Here is a 23,854-nt window from a genome sequence, read left to right as displayed (position 1 = left end):
AAAACGTATAATTTAAGTTTTGACAAGGGTTTTCTAGATTGTGTTTTTTTAGGATTATTTTTAACATACTAAAAATGTAGGATATTGTGATTAATACCTAACTTTTTTTTTTTTAGATAATAATTTGACAAACTCACCAAATTCACAAGATAACTATGCAGTTTCATCGACGAATTACAATTTAATAATCGAAGACTACAGATTTCAGTACGTATTGGCGGCGGCAACAAGCATTGCTACTAAACAAAATGAAGATACTCTGACTTACCTGAACCAAGGACAGAGTTATGAAATTAAACTTAAGAAACTAGGAGACCTGTCTCTGTACAGAGGGAAATTGTTAAAAGTAATAAAAAAATTATTATCTATTTTCTCTTACCTTAAGGTGCGTATATATCTGCGCCCCGCTCCGAGCGCGTGCCCCGAGCGTTTGCAGCAAGTTTTCTAGATTAGTACGGGGTTTTCGAGTTGAGCACGAACGGCACGCACACGGCACGTCACAATCCACCTCGAGTCGGTTTTTTCGACTAACGCTTTGTGAGTTTGCAGCACATATTTGGACGGGAGAGCGAGAGGCTTGTTGTTCTTGCTGCACGTCCATTCAGCGGTAGTATGGAGTGGTCGGAAGAAAATGTAATTAAACTTATCGATGTTTACCATGTGAAATCCCTTCAGTGGGATCCTCAACATAAAGGTGACATTCGAGTAAAATTCTTATATTGACCGCTTATTGCTTACGACCTCAAGTCGATCATAAGCTCCGTATCATTCCGTTTTTTAAATAGGATAGTGTGCCGCCAACGTAGCTGTTTCCTTTTCTTTTTGCACAAACTTGCCATTAACAAAAAAGCACCACTCATCACAGAAATGGCGTAATTTTTATCGCACGACAGAGACATGATCATCTACAATGCAAAATGTCTACTAAAATGTTCGTGGGTTTTCTTTGAATCGTGGAAGGTTCTTCAAAATGAATAGTTCAAACAAAAATTGGACGAGCAACGAACGAGCGGCGCGCACACCGCGTGGGTTGCTCGGCGCGCAAATGTATACATACCTTAACATTTACTAAAAAAAAAAATGTAATTAGGATGTTGTAAATTAAAAGCATATAAAATTTTTCAGTCTGTTATTCGCATATGTTTCCATGAACGCCGATTGCAATATATGGAGAAGGAGCAGATGGAATCTTGGCAAAAAGCTAGACCGGGTGACAGGATTTTAGAGGTGGACGTCCCTCTTTCTTACGGAGCCTATGATATTATTCAACCAACAAATGCAGTGAATCTAGTTCACTTCAACTGGGATCCTACGAAAGAAGTTGGTGTTTATATTAAAGTGAGTTTATTGAAAACCACAATATCAATATTAAAATATATGCGCTGTTCTATATGCATTAGAGATCTACAAATTTTCAAAAATTGTTTTGTAATTTCTGAAAGAGCTTTCAAAAATTTGAAATACGTATTTTTCAATATAAATATGTTGTAATTTGCAGGTAAAGCAACTTTAGACACAGCATAACTATTATATTTTGACTTCGAGATTATCTGGTATAGTCTTTTCGAAGTCAGTTGAACATGTAAAAAAACGCCTGGCAATAAAATTGAATGACTTTCATAGGTGTCTCTAAAAATGTTTTCTGCTAAAGGTAAAAAATTATAATAATTTGCATATAATGTGTAAAAATTTCTATTATATGCTCATTTGGCCAACAACATATTTTAATTATTTATGTCCTCAAACAATTTTATTATATTGATGGTAAATTTCGTTTTGTTCTGTTTCAAAAGGTCTCCAAAATGCCATGTTGTAATAATATTATTTCTCCCTTTCACAATTGTAATATCAATGATTAATAGAAGGTGTCTATAATAAATTAAAATTACCTGAATCACACCAAATTCCGCATTGCTGCACTGCACTGCTGGGCAATTTGTCAACCCCTTGTCAACAGCTGAGATTTATTGCACAGTGGCCCAATGCAGCTCCGTTTGTATTTCGTTTGCCCACACTCACATTCTTTAACTAGGCATATACATTTCTACCACGTCCACGTTTAGTTCGACCAGACCTGTATATGGGTATGACTAAATAAATATGGGGACAAGTTTTTCAAATATTTCAATGCCGAGTTGCTGCGTCAGTGACCAAACCTGGTACATGCTGTCAACCTCTTGGTTCTTCAATTGATATCGGAAAGACTATAACTGGTACTCTTTCATTTAAGTACACCTTGTGTACAGGCTGTTCCACAAAGAAAGTGCACAAACTTTAAAGGAACATTTATTATATGAAAGCAAAACAAAAAGTTAATATAAACCTTGGTACTTAATTACAGTGTGTCCTAAAAATTGATCCTCAAATAATAAAAAACTTAAATATTTCAAGAAAGAATAATACCAGCTTTACTAAATTTGATACATACACAACTTACACCTTGTTATTAATTCAGTATTTCAATTGCTATCAGTGTTGTGATATGCAGGGAATTTTTTAATTAGCCCTGTATATTTTGTTAAAACAAAACATTTTGAAAAAAACTATGCTTGTGAGGGTTTCCTACTTTCTTAGGTTTTAAAGTAAATCGCAATATTTTTTAAAAGAATTTTAATTAATCGGTTAACATAAAAGAAATATTTAAATTTGGAGTTGATATACAAAAATAATAACAAATAAACAAATTAAACATAAACATTATGTAGATGTGGTTTAGCATTGAATAAATAAATAAAAAATAAAACCAACTTATTGATTATTAAATTTTGATAAAAGTAATATTTTCGCAAACTGTGTTGTTTCAACATAGTATACTGATATATATATTTCAAATATAAATTATATTTCACTGGTAACTGAATTACAAATTTATTATATTTTGCAAGGACTAAATATAGCTATTGCACTATTGCACCAGTTTTTGTGCAGCTTTCATTATGTCCTTGAAGTATATTAAAAATTTAATTTTTTCATCAAATTTCAAGGCATGTGTTCGGACCAACAAAGTTAAGGAAATAAACAAAAATCCCTAAATTTTAGTATCACCAATATTCAATATTAATAATTTGTTTACAATGAACAATGACAAACCATTACGTCTACGTTCTAGATAATGCATTCGCTGATTGGTTGAATAAAGTTTCGTGAAAACTTGTACCAATCACCAGCGGGTGAAACAGAATGTAGTGTGTTATCTTATTGTTTTAATTTTACTGAAATTTAATTGCCAATGTGAAAGAAATAATAGTTCAAATACAAGCCGATTAACAATTTCAAAACTGTTTCAATCAGTTGCAGACATGATGTCACTGATTCAACATAAGTTTAAATTGTTGTAAAACCAGAAAATTCCTCTACCTATGTAAAAAATTTAATTACTGTTAAAATTATAATTGGCAAAAGAAATAAAAATATGCAAATTATAAAGTATGTACTTTTTAACATATTTTACTCCATACTTACCCGAGGTTGACAAATCTTTAATTGTGGCACGCTACATTTTCCCTATGCGATTTTTCAACTGTAAAGTGCCAATAAAATTTCACCTTCAAGTGGCAGTATGGAACGACAGAGAAATGTGATAAAGGATTGATGGGAGTACAACTCATTGATTGGTCAAATTAAGGGTAGCCATAGTCAAAATTCTGTAAATGGTCATTTTGGTCTGTGGCATAACGGTTTTTATTTTAAAAATAGGTCTGTTTATGATATAATGTGTCACTGAACCTACATATTGAGCACAAATTTTATATGAGAGCAGTTACAAAAATACTTCCTTTAATATCAATTTAAATTTGAGTTTAATTATCATGTTTAATTTTTATTTATTATTATTATTATTATTATTATTATTATTATTTTTTTTTTTTCAGGTTAACTGTATTAGCACTGAATTTACCCCAAAGAAACACGGTGGCGAAAAAGGTGTTCCATTTCGCATCCAAGTAGAGACTTACCAGTACCCCGAAAACACAAATGGTACAAAGAGGTTACATGCAGCTGCTTGCCAAATTAAAGTTTTCAAGCTGAAAGGGGCCGACAGAAAACACAAGCAAGACAGGGAGAAAATCATGAAGCGCCCTATTTCTGAACAAGAAAAATATCAGCCCAGCTACGAATGTACCGTGCTGAATGATGTAAGTTTTCAGTTTTTTTGAAAACGAGCAGAACAAGCAAAAAAATTCAATGGTTTACGTACCGTTTACTACTGTTGAGAGAAAATGGAAATAAAATGCCGTCTAATATTGTCATGGACTGCATTTTATTAGAGTAAACCCTTCTATATGTATTTAAGGAGGTTTATCGGATACATGGATATGTCTAAAGTCTAACGAGAGTTTCTGTAGATTCGATAGTGACTAAAGTAGTAAGCCTTTATATTTGGCTGGCGCGCTCGGCTCGGCGTTCGCTCGCTCGCGTTTAATAATTCTGTTTGTTTAGATGCCTAAGCTTGAAATATACATCATATGTTACACCTGCAAATTTCAAATAATACGTTACGTCCAGACTGCGGCGTTGCCGCTATCACGCATATGGAGGTTAAGTTAGTCAACGACAGCAGTTTGACGGAGAATTATTATAAATTATGTATCTTAAAAGTACCTAATCGATTTCTACGAGCTGTCATACAGTTCCTTAGATATCGGTTGTTCGTCGATTGTTGCGCATTCTAAGTGGAAAGATAAAAAAAATCTGCATTCTCTGCAAACTAGTCATAATTCTTTTTGAGGATTTTCTTCATATTAATAAACTTATATTAAATTTTTTATGAATATTTGTTTGTCAATTCCAAATCAGATAGACCCCTTAAAAATATTACCAACTAAAATATGTATCATCGTTGCGCCTTCAAAATGTGACGTGCATATTTTCAGCAAAACGTGTTAAGTTCTGCGCCTTTGATAAACGACATCAAACTGCATAATCTGACTAATAACTGCCATCTTACTTTCTACAGAAATGTGACTGTCTGCAGTAAAATTAAAATTGTAATTCTTGAATAAAAGCGCCAAGAAACAGTTTTTTAACTTCATTGAACAATTTGGATAAAATTCACACATCACATTTTGAAGGCGTAATTACGATATGTTTATAAAATGTATTTAAAATAAGTATTTATTTTCACTTGAAATTTTCAATGTTCTGTTTACAAATATTTATATGCTACTAAAATAGTTATATGTATTTAAAATTTTCAGTAGATTGCTAATATTAATTTTTACTACCACAACTTTTTACATCTTACAATGCTATATTTGAAATATCTTGGGTATAGTTTTTCCGAAGTCAGTTGAACATGCAAAAAAACGCCTGGCAATAAAATTTAATAAGTTTCATAGGCGTCCCTAAAAAAGTTTTCTGCTAAAGGTAAAAAATTATAATAATTTGTATATAATGTGTAGAAAATTTCTATTATATGTTCATTTGGCCAACAACATATTTGAATTATTTATGTCTTCAAACAATTTTATTATATTGGTGGTAAATTTTGTTTTGTTCCATCTCAAAAGGTCTCCAAAATGCCATATTGTGATATTAGTAACCAAAATATCCCTCTTATTTCTCTCTTTCGCAATTGTAATATGAATATGATTGATAGAAGGTGCCTATAATAAATTAAGATTACCTGAATCACACCAAATTCCGTATTGTTGCACTGCACTGCTGGGCAATTTATCAACCACTTGTCAACTGCTGAGATTTATTGCCCAGTAGCCCAATACAACTGTGTTTGTTTTCCTTTGCCCGCGCTCGCATTCTTTAACTGGGCGTATAAATTTCTACCACCTCCACATTTAGTTTGACCAGACCTGTATATGGATATGGCTAAATAAATATGGGAACAAGTTTTTCAAATATTTCAATGCTGAGTTGCTGCGTCAGCGACCGAACCTGGTACATACTGTCAATCTGTTAGTTCTTCAATTGATATTGGAAAGACTATACCTGTTAAGTTATTATTACATATTAAAGAAACTCATTTATCGTGGAAATTTTTCGAGAAAAAATCAGAATGATAAATTGAAAACAATTTCGACATGGTTCACCTGTTATTGTCTATTATGCAAATTACAGTTAGTAAAAATTAAAATCGATGAAATATAAAATCCTTAATATTTGGTAATTTAGATGATTTCACGATAAAAAATGTCGGAAAAATAACGGAACTTTTCAAATTTTAAGAAAACTATTAAAACACTATCTATTGAAACAATATATAATTTGGAAGCTGTATATCTCTATAAAACAAAACTGCCATCATTAGGATCGATCAACGGATAGTCAAATTATAATGCTTAAACTGACAGTACCTTTTGTCACCTTGTTACAAAAACACGATGGATCAACGAGCTAATATTAAATTTTATTTTAAGCTCAGTAAAACTTTTACAGAAACATTTCAATTGTTCAAAAAAGTTTATGGTGATGATTCCTTATCCCGTGCATGTGTGTTCGAGTGGCATGAACGAATCCAGGGCAGTCGTGACGCTTTAGAAGACAACCTAAAGCAAAAAACAAAAATCGCAATGAGTTATGTCATTTTATTTTTGTATTCTTCTCAGCAAATCCTTTCATTTAATACCCATATCGTGGGAGTGCATAAAAAATAACTGGTCCGCCATCTTTGGGAGCCCGCCATATTGAATTCAGAATGACGTCACTTAGCTAGCCTAGGGTGACCATAAGTCCCGCATTGCGCTGGACGGTCCTTCATTTAGAAGTACCATCCAGCATTTAATACAGAGTGGAGATCTCTACCCTCTATCCCCTACTGACCATAAACAAATATGTAAGAAGTAGACCTCGATCTGGGCGGTGTCTTTTTTTGATTAATTCTGACCTTTGCCTCTGGATGGCGCAGATGCCTCTGCTTTTTGATGTAGAACATATTAAAAAAAATACATAGTGCTGAAAAATATTTGTAATAAAATATGTACTTTTTGTTTTTAGTTTTTATGTTATTATATTATTTTTTATATTTGTTTAAATAACAATACTTTAATAATTAAAAATTGACTTCTGATTTAAATTTATTTATATTTTATAACGTCTATCTAGCTCTTGCCATCCAGCATTGACTCCAAGAAAATCTGGTCACCCTAAGCTAACCATGCATTGTCATCTAAACTAAACATGTATGCAAAATTTCAGCTCAATTTGTTGGGGATACTGTCTTAAAATTCAGTTGCAAGATTTGACCCATACTAGCAAGAAAAGTTAAATAAAAGCTTGTAAAACAGATTTAAAATAAATTTCAAATTTTGTAAAATAGCTGAAAACTATAACACTTCACCGAACTTTAATTATGGATTTTTCATCACAAATAATAAAAAAAAAATGGAAATGTTTTATTTCCATATATATAAAATATGTTAATATAATAATACATTTTTGGAGACTTTAGTACTTTTTCATAATAGTGACACAAATTTGAAATAGCATGGAGGAGAAAAAAATTGCAAATAAATATTATTAACCTGAAAATGTTCCCTGTTATGTATGTATCAAACGTGTGTCATGCATATACAATTTTTACAATTTAATAAAATTTAATAATTTCCTTAAACTTTAACACCCTGTATAATTGTATATTATTTTTAATTTTGTATACTTTATTTATTTATCAACTAATTTGATATCTTTTACCGTTAAAGAGAAATTTCTTTTACGTCATGATGGGGAACGCAAAAGGTACCAAATCAATGTTGTTTTAAAATTACTTAAATCATGTCCAAAAGAAAAAGTATTTTTTACGTTTCTATTGTACAACACAAACATGTATTTTTTTATAAAAACCAGAACACTAAAATAATCTAGAAATCTTCCTCAATCTGCTTCTGTTGGTACAAGTATTAAATTTGAAATATTCGTATCATTGATTAATCAAATAAGATTTTAAGAAATATTTTCAAAAAATAATATTTAATTATTTCAGTTTGAAGCATAAGTTTACTTTCTTTACAGTTACCTAATGATGCAGTGTTAGCTACCCCACCTATTACACCGGTCAGTCCAGATCCACCTGATAGGTAAGTAAACATTTACCCTATTCCAGTCACTATATCTCTATACAAAGTTGTGTATTAGTGTGACAATGTATGATACTAGCTATGTATGATTATTATTACTTGATACAAACAAAATATTAAGATAATAATTGTGGAGAATAAAAAGTATTTTTCTTTATGGGACGCCTCATATATTTTTACATATTTAAAGTTTTTTTTATAATATGATGGTGTAAGTAGTTTTTCGTACCAAATTGCCAAATTATTTAGAAATTCCTTCAATTTTATGTAATACACGGTCTATTAAAATTTGCAATAATTTGCAAATGGCAATAATTAAAACCAAAGTATTTGACCAGTGTAGAAAATTTAACCAACCACTGCAAATCTCTGAAATCAATCAAATATGTCGATTGTCTCAGATCTTGAGTAGTTGATTTTAAAATATTACCATTTGAAAATTTATTACAAATTTTAATCTACTCCATCTTTTAATCTTATTTAATTAAAAATTTCTTTATTATTAAAAAAGAAATATGAATATTACTCACAGATTCTGAAACTACAAATTCTTTCAAATGCAATTTTAAGGGTTTTAATACTGGGTAGATTTAAACTTTGAAGATGACTTTATAGCTGGCTATACGAACACTTCATTTAAAATTTATGACATGTTATCTCTAATTACTAAGAGAACTTTGGTCAAAATACAGGTTAATTCTAATTCTATCTTGAGTCTGATATAACCAGTTTGAACTTACACTCGATAGAAAACTTTAAACAATTTTATAAAGAAAACACACTGGTTTAGAAAATATTGTTTGGTATCAATTAACTCTTCATAAAGAAAATTGAAATATTTTAATATTTTTAAACTTTAAGGAAATCATGGCTAAAAATTTATATTTGACTTTTTCATGAAATCGATCAATTTGACAGTCTTACACGAAATATTTAGAAGATTTATACATACATATTATTGCAATATGTATTGTTATATATTCGTATCAGTTTTTGAAATACCTACCATTATAATACCCTTCTTAACAATTCAGATTCATTTTTACAATTTGCACATAATTTTTTCTAACAAACAGCAGATTATATTTATTTTTTAAGTATTATTTTTAATACATAATATGCAAAATAAAATGCATGTTGAATGCATAATACAAGAAAATCAATTGACTTTTGCAATAAAAAATATAAACACCTAAGTACAAATTTTAAACAGAACATTTTTAGTTGTGAACGTGGCAGACCCCTTTTAATCTCCTTTCTATACTAGCATTATTAAATAGAGCATTAAATACAACTCTAAATAAATTATCATTTCACCTCTGCTCTGTTATTTATGATTTTTAAAGAAATATATTGTATCCTTTACAAACAAAAGTGATCTGTTTCAGCCTTTCTATGAGAAATTTGTATTTTTCAGAGCAATTTAAATAAATTTGTGTTTAACCACCTGGTATATTTTTTGATACTTTTGCTCTGATATAATTGTAATCTGTATGTTTTTTTTCTCATACAAAACACTTTTTAATGATTTTATTTGAGTAAATACTCAAAAATACCTGCATTTTCACGAACACAGGCACGACATCTTTTTAGTAACGAAAATGCAATTTGTTCGAAATTTATTGTTGCTTGAATCTGAGCATTATTTATTTTTTCTTCTAACTGCTCAGAATATCAAAATTGCTATCGCAGTAATTTTAAACCGCATTTTATTCGAGTATCGAAGTGTGTTTTCAGTTAGTTTTTTAAGTTTTACTCGAAAATCTGGCTTTTCTCGAAAAACATAAGAGGGTAATAATTTGTAGAAAATTGAAAGACGAATCCGAAAATATCATGATTATTACCGTAAAGCAGTGACGTACTATTTTATTTAGAAAAATATGCCACCGGTACCCTGTATTTCCGTCACTGAAGCATTTAAATTTTTAGAAAAGGCCTCAGATTTTGGACAATTATTACATAAATACTTGTGCCCAAATTATTTCACTTTCTAGTTATTAAATTATTTAAAAAAATTAAAAATATTTTTTGAAATTTAACACCCTGTATCATTTTAATGAAACGTCCTAGGTAAAAACTTTATAGGCAAGACCAAAGAATACGTGGTTTCATTTTTGATCACCATCTGTGAATCACCCTGTATATCTCTTTTTCCAGTAAATATTTTCATAGAAAGTGCAATTTAATATATTTAATTTTACCTCAAAACTAACATCCTCATTCATCAAGACCCCTATTTTTTGGGGTCTGTATAAAACACTTGTTAAATTACATTTTTGTGAAGTTGGTCCTTCATCATATCCAGATATTTCATAATTTCATTTTAAAAGGATTTGGGAAAATTATTAGAATTAATTTAAATAATGTAAACAGTGCAAGGCCAAGGCTAATAAATATTTAAAAGATAATAATATATTTATTTAAATTTTTTTAATCACAATGGCAGTAAAAACAAAACATTACTTGATATGAAACAGCGTCAATGAAATGAATATAAAATATTAAATCAAAAAGAGGAACAAAGACTTTCTTAAGATATGGATTTATTTATTATTTTTTCATTTTATTGAAAATTTATTCTTCTTAAAAAATTCTGCTTGCATTCAAATGTTCAAAAAATGGGCCCAACATATTCAAAGTATTCCCTATCAAAAAAAGAATGGAAATACAGGACATGATATTGAAATATGTGTAGCCTAGATCATGAAACCATTGATATCAATGACAGAAACTTTTTTAGTTAAGATTTGACATTTTGAGAAATGATCCTACTTATTAAAAAGTAATTTGTAGCATATTTTTATTTTTCAAAAATTAAGTAGGTTTTGCCGGAAAAGCACATCTTTTTCATGCCTATATTTTTCTTTTTTTCAGTTTCTCCAGTTTGTAAAAGTAAAGAAACCTTTTTTGTGTAAAAATAAAAGATCGAAAAAAATAAATAAACATTAAATAGACAGTCTTAACAATGAAAGTTCTCTTTAGGAGCATCAAAATAGGGGTGCGAATCTGAGAAAAATAATAATAAATATATGTATTTTTTTTATCGCGTTTCAGTGACAGCCGCTAAATATATATTTTCAAAATTTAATTGTCTTAAAAAAACGCATTTTCCCAAGATATATCGATCATGCTGTACATGTATAGTGTTTAGGGCGAGTCAGTTTTAATATTGGACTTGAGAGTATATAATAGTACTTCTGAAAATATAGTGTTTTTCATATATGAAAATTTTCCAAAAATGTTCCCTCATTATTTTCATTGTCACAATCAACTTTGCAAATTGCAAATTTTTTCAATATTAATTATTAATAATTAAAATATGAACATAAAAATACAAAAAAAAATGAGAACACCAGTTGTTACGTTTTTAATTTTAATATCTTAATAAAAATTGCAACGCGGGCATTTTGAGGGGTGTAAAATAACGTCTAGTTGTTAGATTGCAGATTAAAAAATCGCTAATACATTTAAAAACTCGCAGCGGCGTAGGATTGCAATTTAGAGGGTTTTAGTTTTTAAATATGCTCATTTTTAGAGCATTTTTTAAGAAAAATATTTGAGCTTATGCTTTTTTACTTTTTATGTAATACTTAAATGTGGACAAATTGCAAATTATTTTAAAAACTTTTAATTCTAACATGTCTAAAAATTAATTGTAGTTGTTCATGTGTTTAATACGATTAGTTTCTAGTAAGATCTGGTACGTTTGGCACGGATGTACCAGCCATAATTTAAGTGAATAGTTATCCTCGATACTGGATATTTTCCAGTAATCGGTAAATCCTACGATATTACTTTACTTTATTGGCTTTAATCGGCCACCAGCACCGAAAATATCGTCTGATGCAATAATATGACTGACTGTGCGGGAGCTGTTGTTGCCTCGGTTGTTGCTTTCAGGATTTGTTTCTGATACACCAGTTTTCTCTGCCTGAAACAGTATAGAACCCAACACAGCACCCAGTGATATCTAATAACCACTAACAATAACTAGCCGTATCGGTTTCTGCTTTAACTCTCCGTTTTGTACGCCGAGAAATGTTTTATTTCGTATATTACACCATACATTTACGTTTGCGAGTACCTGAAGTTCATATAGGGTGAGCAAATATTGATAGTAGTCCTTAAGAAACGACACCGTTAAAATTATTTTTTTTATCTTTTATCTACTCACAAATGACTTTTACTATATAATATGTAACCATTAAGATTCTTATAACTGATGTTGAATAGGTTTAGTACCTATATCAACATTATTTATATTTCCTATTTATTTTTTTTATTCTGAATGAACTAAGAATTTTTAGTTATCTACATCTATCTTGCAAATGTTAGAATGGTGAATTCCAACGTCATAAGTTCGCAAAAAAAACAGGGCACTCAGTTAGTAGGCCAAATGTCAATACATTCACGATAATCACGATGGGGGGGTATTAAATAAAGTTTTGTCGAAGATTGCTTTGTTTTCGATGTTTCCAAGATACAGGGTGATAAAGTTGAAAATATTAAATAAGGATATATTTAATATTTGTAATGATTTTTAAATATAAAAAATGTACTTATTGTAAGTTGGTAAAATGCATAATTTCAGAGATATGTAAATGAATTCCAATTTTCTGCTGCAGTTATTATTTATCAATTATGGATAGCAGAATATTTTTGTGCATTCTGATGCAAACATTATCTTTTTGCTATTACGAGTACTATACTGGTTATTTAATGTAAAAAACTGTTGAAAGTGTCGTGAAGTGAATCGAAAAAAAGTTTTCAAACAAGTTTTAATTAATTAAGTATTCAAATTGCGACCCATTTACTTCCATACAGTATTAAAACCTTTGTTCAACATTTTCCCGAACATTTTGTAGCATTTCATCACATGCTATTACTATTCGGGGGGCGAAGATCGTCTAAAGAGGTAGATTTCGTTTTATAAATAACACTTTTTACCTGACCCCATAAGAAAAAGTCCAATGGTGTTAAATCAGGCGATCTTGGGGGCCATTCAATTCTACCAATCCAGTGTTGGGGAAAATGTTGATTCAAAAAGTCACATACAGCAGCTGCATAGTGTGGCGAAGCGCCATCCTGTTGAAAAAATACATCATTCTCTGAGATCTGAGTCGTTTTCAAGAATCTCCTCAATGCGAGGTTCATGTTTTTTCTTAGCAATAGATCCTGTCTCCATGAATTTAGATATTAAATTTATTACATAGGGATGGCTGAGATTCTTACCGGGATGGCTTCCATTAAAAATTCTTGCAGTTACCCGGTCCATTTCATTATTTCGAAAATAGAGAGTGACAATTTCAATTCTCTCTGCAGTGGTGTAAACCATGAAAATTTGAATCGTTTGCTTCAAAATAGCGAATAAATCAATGGATTTCACTACCTAGACAATTCTAATTGATATAAAATCGGAACAAAACTACATGTAAAATTCTAATAAAACCCATCACCTTATCAAGACTTCGATGATAAACCACATTTTTACAGTTTCATTATCCGTTGAGTTTTTTTATTACTATTTTAAGTCTTTTGTTTGATTTATTTCACCGATACTTTCAACAGGTTTTTTACATTAACTTTAAGGCAGAACAAAAAAATTTCAGCTTGTTTGTAAAGAGAATTGAAATACCTTTAAAATGATGTGCCATTTAAGATTCTTGAGGGGGTTGCCACCCCGGGGGATGACCCTACAACCATAATGATATATATTGAAAGCAAAATCGATCTGTTTCCGGGTTTTCCGGAAAAACCTGTTACATTGAAAATATTGCAGGTGGACTGTTTTAATTGGGCCACCCTGTATATAGAAATTTAATAAAAATAATGTCCTTTGTCTAGAAAAGGATAGGATTATTACAAAACACCTTTTATAGTCTAGCATTATTTTTCTTAATAAAAATATGTAAAAATATTTTTAATAAATTTAATAACGGAAAAACATAAATATGCACAGGTCACGTTGTCACATTACATGGCAATTTTGTTTGTATCTATTCTGCAGTGTCACCAATAAACCAAAATATTGTGCAAATTGTTAAAGCAAATATTTGATATGTGTACCATTGCAACCAGAAAAGAGATTTTTTTCTAGATAGAAGACCAAAAAATATGAAGATACGTAAAGCATTATATGAATACTCCTGTACAATATAAATACATACAAAATTATACAGGGTGTTTACAAGCTCCATGACAAACTTTGATCGATGACAGATTGAGTTAATTTCAAACATTTCAACAAGAACATAGGTCTGATTCGTTTTTGTTTAGTTAGGAGCATTTTAAAAAATATAGTTTCATATTTCAATCAAAATATCCTGATGAAAATTGATGGTTGCTATAGCAATAATTATATTATTTGTCATTTTGTTTATTCAATTGACACTTAGCGTTAAGTGCATGGCCACCGCGTTCTCCAGATCTAAATCCTTTGGACTTTTATTTATGGGGACATGTAGCAGCTTGTCCTTACCATGTTGAAATCAGTACCCATCAACAGAAAGAATTTAGGATGCAGCTAATCAGATAAGAAATGATTCAAATCACATCTGTCAAGTAACGGAATCTTTAGTTTGCCGATGTGAGGCTTGTATTGAAGCCGAGAGACATTTTGAACAATTATTATAGTCTTAAGATTTGTTAATTTGGTTAATAAAGGTTAACTAATGTTTAAACTTTAAACACAAATAATAATTGTTATAGCAACCATCATTTTTATATATCAGGCTACTGTGACTGAAATATGAAATTATATTTTTTTAAATTTCTAAACAAAAACGAATCGGACCTATGCTCATATAAGAAAAAATGTTTGAAATTAACCCAGCTATCAACTGTCAAAATTTGTCATAGAGTTTGTAGAACACCCTGTATAATTAAAACATGTGTTTTGGATTATATGAAAGCACCATTGAATTAATTTGAAATAAATACAAATTTGGCTTGGAGTATTTGTTTATTATTTTTTCAATAGTACCTAACGGTTACTAAATGTAGAAATTGTAATAGTATTTCTGAAATAGGTACCTAGATATAGAGTATTTCTATTAGAAAATTGCAATTATTTTTTTGTGTATATTTATATATTTTTTAGACAAATACCTAAATGTTATTACTTATTATTTTTCCATCGTGTTTAGGCACAGGTGTGATACAGAATAATATAATATAAAATCCAGTTACAAAGAAAAATGATTTTAAAAGAAACCAGGGTCACAGACAGGTGCAAACTTCAGGCAAGGTTTTTGTATCAGGGTAGTACATACGTAGTTAATTAAAATTAAAGTCTAGCTTCACGGCAAAGCAAACATTTTGCCAGACGGCAATTCCTTGCTTTTTTTTGTCGAACATGAAATCTCATGTGTTAATAAAGTTACATGGGCATATTAATTTACGTTGGAAATACGTTCTATCGATTTTTTTTAATAATAAGTATATCAAAGTTATATTATGATGAAAGTCTTCCTTTTTGAGAAGGGGGACATTGTATTACTACTCAGTTTTATTTTCAAGTGAGGGGCGTCAGTTAGTTAATTTCATACTAAAGTAGTAGACCAGGGTCGATAATTTTTGAAACCAAAAAAAATGATAATAGGATGAAACTCATTGGAAAAGAAAGAGAATATAACAGAAATGAAAGGAAAAATAATTTACTGGCGATCTGAGGTGGGGAAGGGGAAGGGGGTGAGTTTTTAAGGGTAAAAAACGATTTCCATTGATTTCCCGAAAAACTACAAGTCTTATGGAAAAAAGTTAAATGGCAAAGTTGTAGGTAATAAAAAAATCTACAACTTTTGTATTTACACTTTTTTCACATAACCTCAAAATTTATGTGAAAAATTCAAATAACCAAGTTTTTGGTTTTTTATTTTTATCTTTTACAAAAAAATTTTTTTTTCACGAAATTTGGTGAAAACTTACCTATTTATGTCCCAAACACGCTGTAATTTTTTTGATTTGAAATATTTATTTTTTCACCTTATTTTTACTTAATATCGAAAAAGCACCCTAATTTTCAATCGAAAATTCTCACGTCAAAATATCTGCTTTTTTAAAAACGTCGGTGGGCTTTTTCTTCGTTGAAATCTCTACTTTCTGATGGTGTAAAAAAAATATACATTACTATGGTAAGTTTTCTCAGGAAATGCAAAGAAACGAAAGAAGATTCTACAACTTTCTCAAAATATTGTAGATGTCTTATTAAATATTAACTTTATTAACTTATTTGGTTGTTAATTATAATAGTATATTTCGACTTGTAATTTTTTTGTTTATCAATGTAATATGGAATCTTACGTTTTTCGAGTAATTAAAGTATAAATTTTAATAAATAGCTCAAAATTGTACATAATGATTAGAAACAATTTTTCGGATTTTAGTTTTTTTCGTTTCTTTGCATTTCCTGAGAAAACTTACCATAGTAATGTATATTTTTTTTACACCATCAGAAAGTAGATATGTCAACGAAGAAAAAGGTCACTGACGTTTTTAAAAAAGCAGATATTTTGACTTGAGAATTGTCGATTGAAAATTAGGGTGCTTTTTCGATATTAAGTAAAAATAAGGTGAAAAAATAAATATTTCAAATCAAAAAAATTACAGCGTGTTTGGGACATAAATAGGTAAGTTTTCACCAAATTTCGTGAAAAAAAAATTTTTTTGTAAAAAATAAAAAACCAAAACTTGGTTATTTGAATTTTTCACATAAATTTTGAGGTTATGTGAAAAAAGTGTAAATACAAAAGTTGCAGATCTTTTTATTACCTACAACTTTGCCATTTAACTTTTTTCCATAAGACTTGTAGTTTTTCCGGAAATCAAGGGAAACCGTTTTTTACCCTTAAAAACTCACCCCCACCCCCTTCCCGACCTCAGATCGCCCGTAAATTATTTTTCCTTTCACATCTGTTATATTCTTTTCCTTTTCCAATGGGTTTCATCTTTCATCCTACTATAATTTTTTTTCACTTTTTACCATTTTTGAAGGCTTAAGCACTGGTCTATAGGTACTAAGAGGACGTGACTTTCTTCACATACCTACTAGAAGTCCTATATCCCATTAACTGCATAAGTTCATATCATAACATATCTACAATTATTCAAATTTTACTGCCACAATACCGCTTGCTATAAGCATTTCCCTGACTTTAATTCCATTTATTATTAAGCAGCGGTGCGGTGTTGTCAAGTGTGTTTGTTATTTGTAAATATGCTTAAATTCGCCGAATTTTGATAACAGTATGCATGAACTATAAAATATATACTAATTAAATAATAGTTATAGTAGTATCTATAAAGTTTAAAGTAATAAATAGCATCTGTTGCAATGAAGTTACATCAAAGATCAATTGGTCACACCGCAAAAATATTATTACCAAATTAGTTATTTGCATGAGTTCTATGTGCGAAAATGTCTCGAAATGTGTGTTACGGAGTAAACTTCTGAAACAGTATACACAATGTACTTTAAAAATAACAGATTTAAATTAGAAACATTAAAAACAAATAAAACTGCTTAGATACATGTAAAATATAAATGGATTTTTTAAACAACTTTGATCTAAACTCCTAAACATGTTACAGAGAGTACTATACCTAGACTCTTAAAAAACTATCCTGCATACCTATCCAATTGTTAAAATTTAATAATTTATTATAATTATTTTATACTTATTATAATGATTCAGATGTGAAACAGAAAAACGTGTAGACTACAAAGCCATGTTCAAGTAACGTAACTCAAATGGACTACGTAACTTCATAAAAATCGCTACAAACCGAAAGAATTATCGTGTTTATTTTTAGACATCTTCAGACCTACTACATCTATACACTCGCGCACGGCAACGCTGCAGTCTCTTGCAGTCCATCAGCCGGCAATACACAACAGCGGTCCGTTCGATTACAATTCACAACGCACACCGCATCGAACCGCTCATTCCCGGCTTAACCAGTTGAATCCGGTTGAGGGCCGTATCTAGCTTTTAGCCAGTATACCTAGTTGCTTTTAACCAGACTTCGCATATTATCATTCCAGTTTATAAAATAGCTCTCATTACACCTTACCAATCCCAATTTAAAAGGTGTTTCAATTAACCTAAAGTTTCAGTGTTGAGTTAAATTGTGTGTACGTTACTCGGTGCTTCACGGAAAGCATGATTTATCGTTAATCTTGTGAGTTCATAGTGACTACTCGATGGAATACAATATACTGTAATTAAATAAACATCGAATAGTGCAGTTTGGATTTGAACAGTCTTCGCACAAAGTTTAAGTTTCTTCGCTCTTGCAATTAAGCAGATGGTTAAGAAGTTCCCACAGGAATGGTTAGAACAAATCGCTTTGCTGTTAAAGAATCACCCCTTAGTGTTAATGAAACAACGCAAGATAACAACACCGTTGCAATTTTCATGGTTGTACTACAAGCCCAATTCATTAGATGACATCAATTTTCGCCTTGTAAGGGCTGATACGGACAGAAGAGACTTCGTTTCTCAATTGCTGAAGAACGTCTACTTCTGTCACGGTAGGACTTCGGTGGCTCTTATATGAAATGACTCAGGGGAACATGAGTGACATGTTCTTGCTGATACACACTATGACCATCATCGAAAGTGATTATGTAGTCCAAGCACAATTTTTTCACACTTTTCCCGATGGTTTGGCCCAAATAAACAATGCCCGTCTCGTGGCTCGAAGATTGAGGCTCAGAATCCATCCCGAACTAAGAGGGAGTAGAAATAAAGCGATTTTCCAAAGACTGAATGCTCCCAGTCTGAAAACTCTAATGAAAAGGAATTCTTCCAACATCAAGCACCATTTGAGAGCGATTCATATGTACGTAAAGTTACATTTCCACTCACTTTTTTGCAGTTTGCACTATTTTCCTTGTTCCATCTTAAAGCAGGTAAAATTGATTTAATTGTGCAGAAAACAAATACGAAAATCGCATAATGAGATAAGGAAGGGAAGAGAGATGCATAATGCATACGTACCTTCTAAATTTTAAAAAGCCAATTCAGAACTATTATGTCAAATTATGTTATGATTTAAGGTTATATTTGTGTCGTTTATTATCCTCTTTAAATAAGTTCAAGGACGACGCTACTGTTGTTAATGTAATTTTGCCACTAACTAGTTTATTCCTGTTTATTATCGATTCCGGTTTTTTTTATTGCACACCTACCTAGTTACAAGTGGACAAGTCTCGGGACAAGTAGGTGCTTAAAGGCTGATTTCCACAGAACGGACAGAACAGCAACAAAACAGAAACTCATTGATTGCAGCCGAACTGTAACTATTTAGTAACAATTCTTGAATTAATCGTAAGAGTTTTCAGAAACTATGATCTGAGATCAGATGGATCATTGCTCGCCTTGGCCTAACATTTAAAATCTAACATCCTACCTATTAACAATAATTTTTCACATAAACCAATTTACTTTTTGAAAAACAAATGATTCTATTAATTGCTTTGACGTCATCTCGGTTTCCAAAAAGTTCTGTTATATTAAATTAAAATAAACCATAATCTCACTTTGTTGCAAGTTATGTCATTAAAATGGCTTCTGTTGTACTCTCAAATATGAAACATGTATTGGTTTAACAGTGAAAAATACAATACATTTTGCTTTATTAGGCCTTAACTATCATACCTATATCCTATGTTATTTTTTCCACTTCAATCCGGCCTTATATTACTCAGTTTTTCCCGAGTTTTTTCTTTCACGTGATGCATGTGACACGACCATCGACGGCTTTGGAGTGATAGCCAATCAGGTATAAATTTCTGCAAAAATAATCAAAATTGTTCATTATCGGCCACATGCTGAACATAAAAATGAGGTCATACAATAAAACCCACGGCAATTACAGGAGTCGATTTTTTCTATGCACTTCATTTTCAATATGCCTTTTTTTATACCGATGAAACTCCGATTCACTAAATTCGTATGACAAATAGGTATGTGTATCATTCTGGAGTTATTTATACTCGTATATCGGGGAATTTAAAAGATTTGGAAATGTCAAAGGATTTCTCAAATTTTCATGGAATTTTTTGAAATTTTGTAGTGCCATTGTATGGCATCTATCTCTAGTTATGTACCATCTGTCATATGTTGTTGGTTGACTCATTAAGAATTATTACTTTATGCTAAGGTATTAATATACAGAAAAGCCTAAATGGGCAAAATAGTGCAGAAAATAATACTTATCAACATAACACTAATAGCTGTTTTACATTGACAATTTATTGATTAATTAATTTATGAAGTCGCTTCATCAAGAAATTGGACAAGCGTAATGCACCAAATCTGCTGTCAAATAACTTCATGAAATAATTTATCAAGTTCTTGACGAATTAGAGCATGTTCTAATTTTCGTCAATTTCTTCGTGAGTTCGGAAGTACCAACCCAACAGATTTCCAGCCTCAGATCAGTATTGGAATATGTACATAATTGTGTGGCGTCGTGCTAATTTTGCATTGTTTTTACTGATTTGTTAGAGTTACAAAAACTAATATTTATATAATATGTGTCGGAACGGTACCGCTGTTGTATCACTACGATTATGAAGGAAAAGGTGACATTTTTGAAATTTATTTGCTTCTTTGATTCATTGGTAGAACTGATTCATACGTCAAAAAACTTGACAAAGTCTGTAGCAGTGTTAGGCCGGTGTCCCATGCATCCGAATTCCGATGTACGATATCCGAAAATATTTTAATTCATACGTACGATAATATTATAATTCACATGCATCCGAAATTAATCTCATAGAAATCAAGTATAGAACCATGGGATTTATTACAAGATGAAGGTGAAACATTTTCAAATGACAACCATAGGTATATATCATAGAAAATATACGTAGTATTATATTTTCTACATTCGACATTATAATATAACATTTATTTGACTGTAAATATACCAAACAACAATCATAGCATGTTAAGAAATTAAAAAGTGAGGTTAAAAAACATACGATTTCGGATAAAAGTTAAAATTATTTCTACTTTTTCCGACGTATGAATTTAAAAAATTTCGGATGAAAATGAGCGGTAAAAATTTGAATGTATATTAACCAATAGGAACACTTTCGGATCTTCGTATCGTCGGAATTCGGATGCATGGGACACCGGCCTAAAACCACACTGTTTACCAATAAATTCGTGAATTAATTCATGAAGAACTTCGTCAATTTATTCATGAATAAATTGTCAATGTAAAACAACTTTTAGAAAATAATTAAATTCGGAATCATTTGGATTTTATTTAGAAGAAAATCTGTGTTTAAAGATCAGTTGAACTTCATTATTTGTAGTTCAGTTGAAAAAATTTTAGAAACTTAAATATCGTGTAATTTGTTTGACATTATAACAATTTATTTATTTTAAAATAAAATCCAATATATTTGAAAAAATTAAGTTACTTTCTCGAAAATGTTGGTTAGAACTAGAACTAGATCTTGGATCCGCCATCTTGAATTTTGAAAATCTAACCTCGGATTCGTGATCAGCGACCACGAAAACCTCGGTATACAACATTTGGTGACAATCGGTTAACTTTCAAAAATTTCGTCCGCCATCTTGAAATTTTTTAAATGGTCAAGGTCATATCTGAACGTAAAATTTTCCGCTCTTTCCATTTCCGGAGTCAAAAAAGGGGGATTCCCATTTGAAAAAATCGTCTTGACACCATAATGACCATGTGGTCAGTGGTCGGTGGTCATGGCATGGTCACCATTGAATAGCCAGGGACAAATCCTAACTTTCCCTATATTTAGTTTTTCCGGAAAACCATTTCTTATAATACTCCGCGGTCGAAATTATAGAGAGTGATTCAGACATAATATAAAAACACTATTACCGTAATGCGTACAAAATATAAAATTATTTTTATACGGTTCAATATTATTTATCTTTGTGCCGCTCGCTACGCACATCGATAGAATCTATAATCGTCTATAGACTGAGTTACACTGAACGTCGATCTATATTCTATGTCTGTCTTTTGCACTTAGTAGGGAATAGGGAAATGCTTTTTTAGTTGGGTGTAAACGGACTTGATTTACCAGTCCTGAGAAACGTCATAGCATAAGCGTAGACGAGGAGTCTAATTCCATGGCTATAATAAATTTATAAATTAAAAAAACACAACTGGGACGTTTTAAAATGCTGTAATAATTAAAATGGATCAAAGTGCCGGTTATAGCAAACCGTAAAAAATATTAGATGTTATGTTTTATTATTTTTTTTTTCAATATTTTCTATATCTTGTTGCCTTTTACGCAGACACGCCAATGGATTTTCGTTCCCGGCATGCTTCATCCCCCTTACTAGTCCAAAAGCTAGCGATTAGTCACTCTATAATTTCGACTGCGGAGTATAGCTGTTTGTAAATATATTCAAGGGCATTGTCACTAGTTCAATAAAAAATTAGAATTTTTGTCAAATGAAAAATAACAGTAATTATTACTAAAGAAGTAGTGTAAAAAAGAAAAAAAAAGAGGGTGGGTGAAGACTACGACTAATAAATTAAACAGGGGTGCTAGGTGAGAAAGAAGTAAAAAGAAAGCAAACAATGGAACAGAAACAATCTCGAGCAAAAATAATGCTGTTTGTAGGAGATAGTTTATAGAAAGTACCTAACGAAAATAATTATGAACAAATAAAATTTCTTGTGAGTATGTACAGAAATGGTAAAATTTGAATAGTGAAAACAGGCTGAAGAAACAGAAATAAATATTTAACTTATTAGTGTTGTCTCAACCAACTGGCATAGATCGATAAAGTGTAGAATCCTAATAATTATAACTCAAAAGCTCTGGCAAACAGGTGCGATATTGAGATAAAGCAATACCTCATAGAAGCATTCACCCAGATACATTTTTTAGGGTTGTGAAAATTACCCCGTATCAGAGGTAACCACTGTAACCTCCAAAACGCGTCTAGGTGAATATTTCTACGAAATGACATTAACGCAATCGCGCCTTGTATCGCTATTTGTGGAACGTAGAAGCATTCAGGTGCGTTTTTAGGGTTACCCGTGACCAGAGGTAACCCTTGTTTACTCGTTAGATGCTTCTATTAAGCCTGCGACAATGCAATTTTGTTGCAGGGATTTGGTTGCCGCGATAGAATCCATGCAATTTTTCTTATTAGACTGCACTTCTGTCCCGGCAATGGATGTTTTGCTTGAATAAAAAATATTTGTTTACAAGATAGATACAAGAAATTTTACATGTTAAACAATGTACAGTTGGTAACACTACTGCAAACTAAACAAATTGCAGCAATTCTATCCTATTGTGTGATAATATCCTAGATAAATGATACTATAGATAGGAAACTTGAACAGATTTTGTGGTCATTAACAGCGCTAACTGTTGACACTTTCTCCAACTTCTATTGCTTTCCTTTTCTAGGAATTATCGGTAATATAGTGAGTTAAATTACCTGTAGCCGGTAAAAGATGCAAGCGCCATCTAGTTGTACGCTCTACAACTATACCTACCTACTCAATATTTGTTTTAGGTATTATGACGGCGCTAATTTAAAATTACATAACAAATCTCACCCTACACAGATCACTCAGAAATTGATTTTGTAAAATAATTTTCACGTAGATAATTTTTTTTGTCACCATGAGAAAATAAGTACATTTGATAAAAAGCATTAAAATCACTCAAGCATTAAAGACACTTTTAAATGCTCTAATAGTCTTCCTACTTAAAATAAGAAATAATTTTGATACTGTAACTTTTTAAAATGTTTGTTGAAAAAATTTCAAATTTCAGTACATATTTTGAAAAAAAA

General features: G+C 30.9%; 1 protein-coding gene across 3 annotated transcripts in view; it reads left to right on the top strand.

The window, feature by feature from the left end:
• Positions 1-23,854, top strand: part of LOC108912027 (transcription factor CP2-like protein 1) — a 68,055-nt gene that overhangs the window by 33,006 nt on the left and 11,195 nt on the right. For all 3 annotated transcript variants that reach the window (XM_023455525.1, XM_023455524.1, XM_018717167.1), the window contains exons 4-7: positions 117-346; positions 1,126-1,338; positions 3,873-4,136; positions 7,966-8,030. In XM_023455525.1, the coding sequence (XP_023311293.1) occupies positions 117-346; positions 1,126-1,338; positions 3,873-4,136; positions 7,966-8,030 (772 nt within the window). The remainder of the gene's footprint in view (positions 1-116; positions 347-1,125; positions 1,339-3,872; positions 4,137-7,965; positions 8,031-23,854) is intronic.

This window comes from Anoplophora glabripennis, unplaced genomic scaffold (assembly GCF_000390285.2).
Source record: "Anoplophora glabripennis isolate ALB-LARVAE unplaced genomic scaffold, Agla_2.0 scaffold600, whole genome shotgun sequence".
In the NCBI taxonomy this organism is placed as follows: domain Eukaryota; kingdom Metazoa; phylum Arthropoda; class Insecta; order Coleoptera; family Cerambycidae; genus Anoplophora; species Anoplophora glabripennis.
This window is presented reverse-complemented; position numbering and strand designations above follow the sequence as displayed.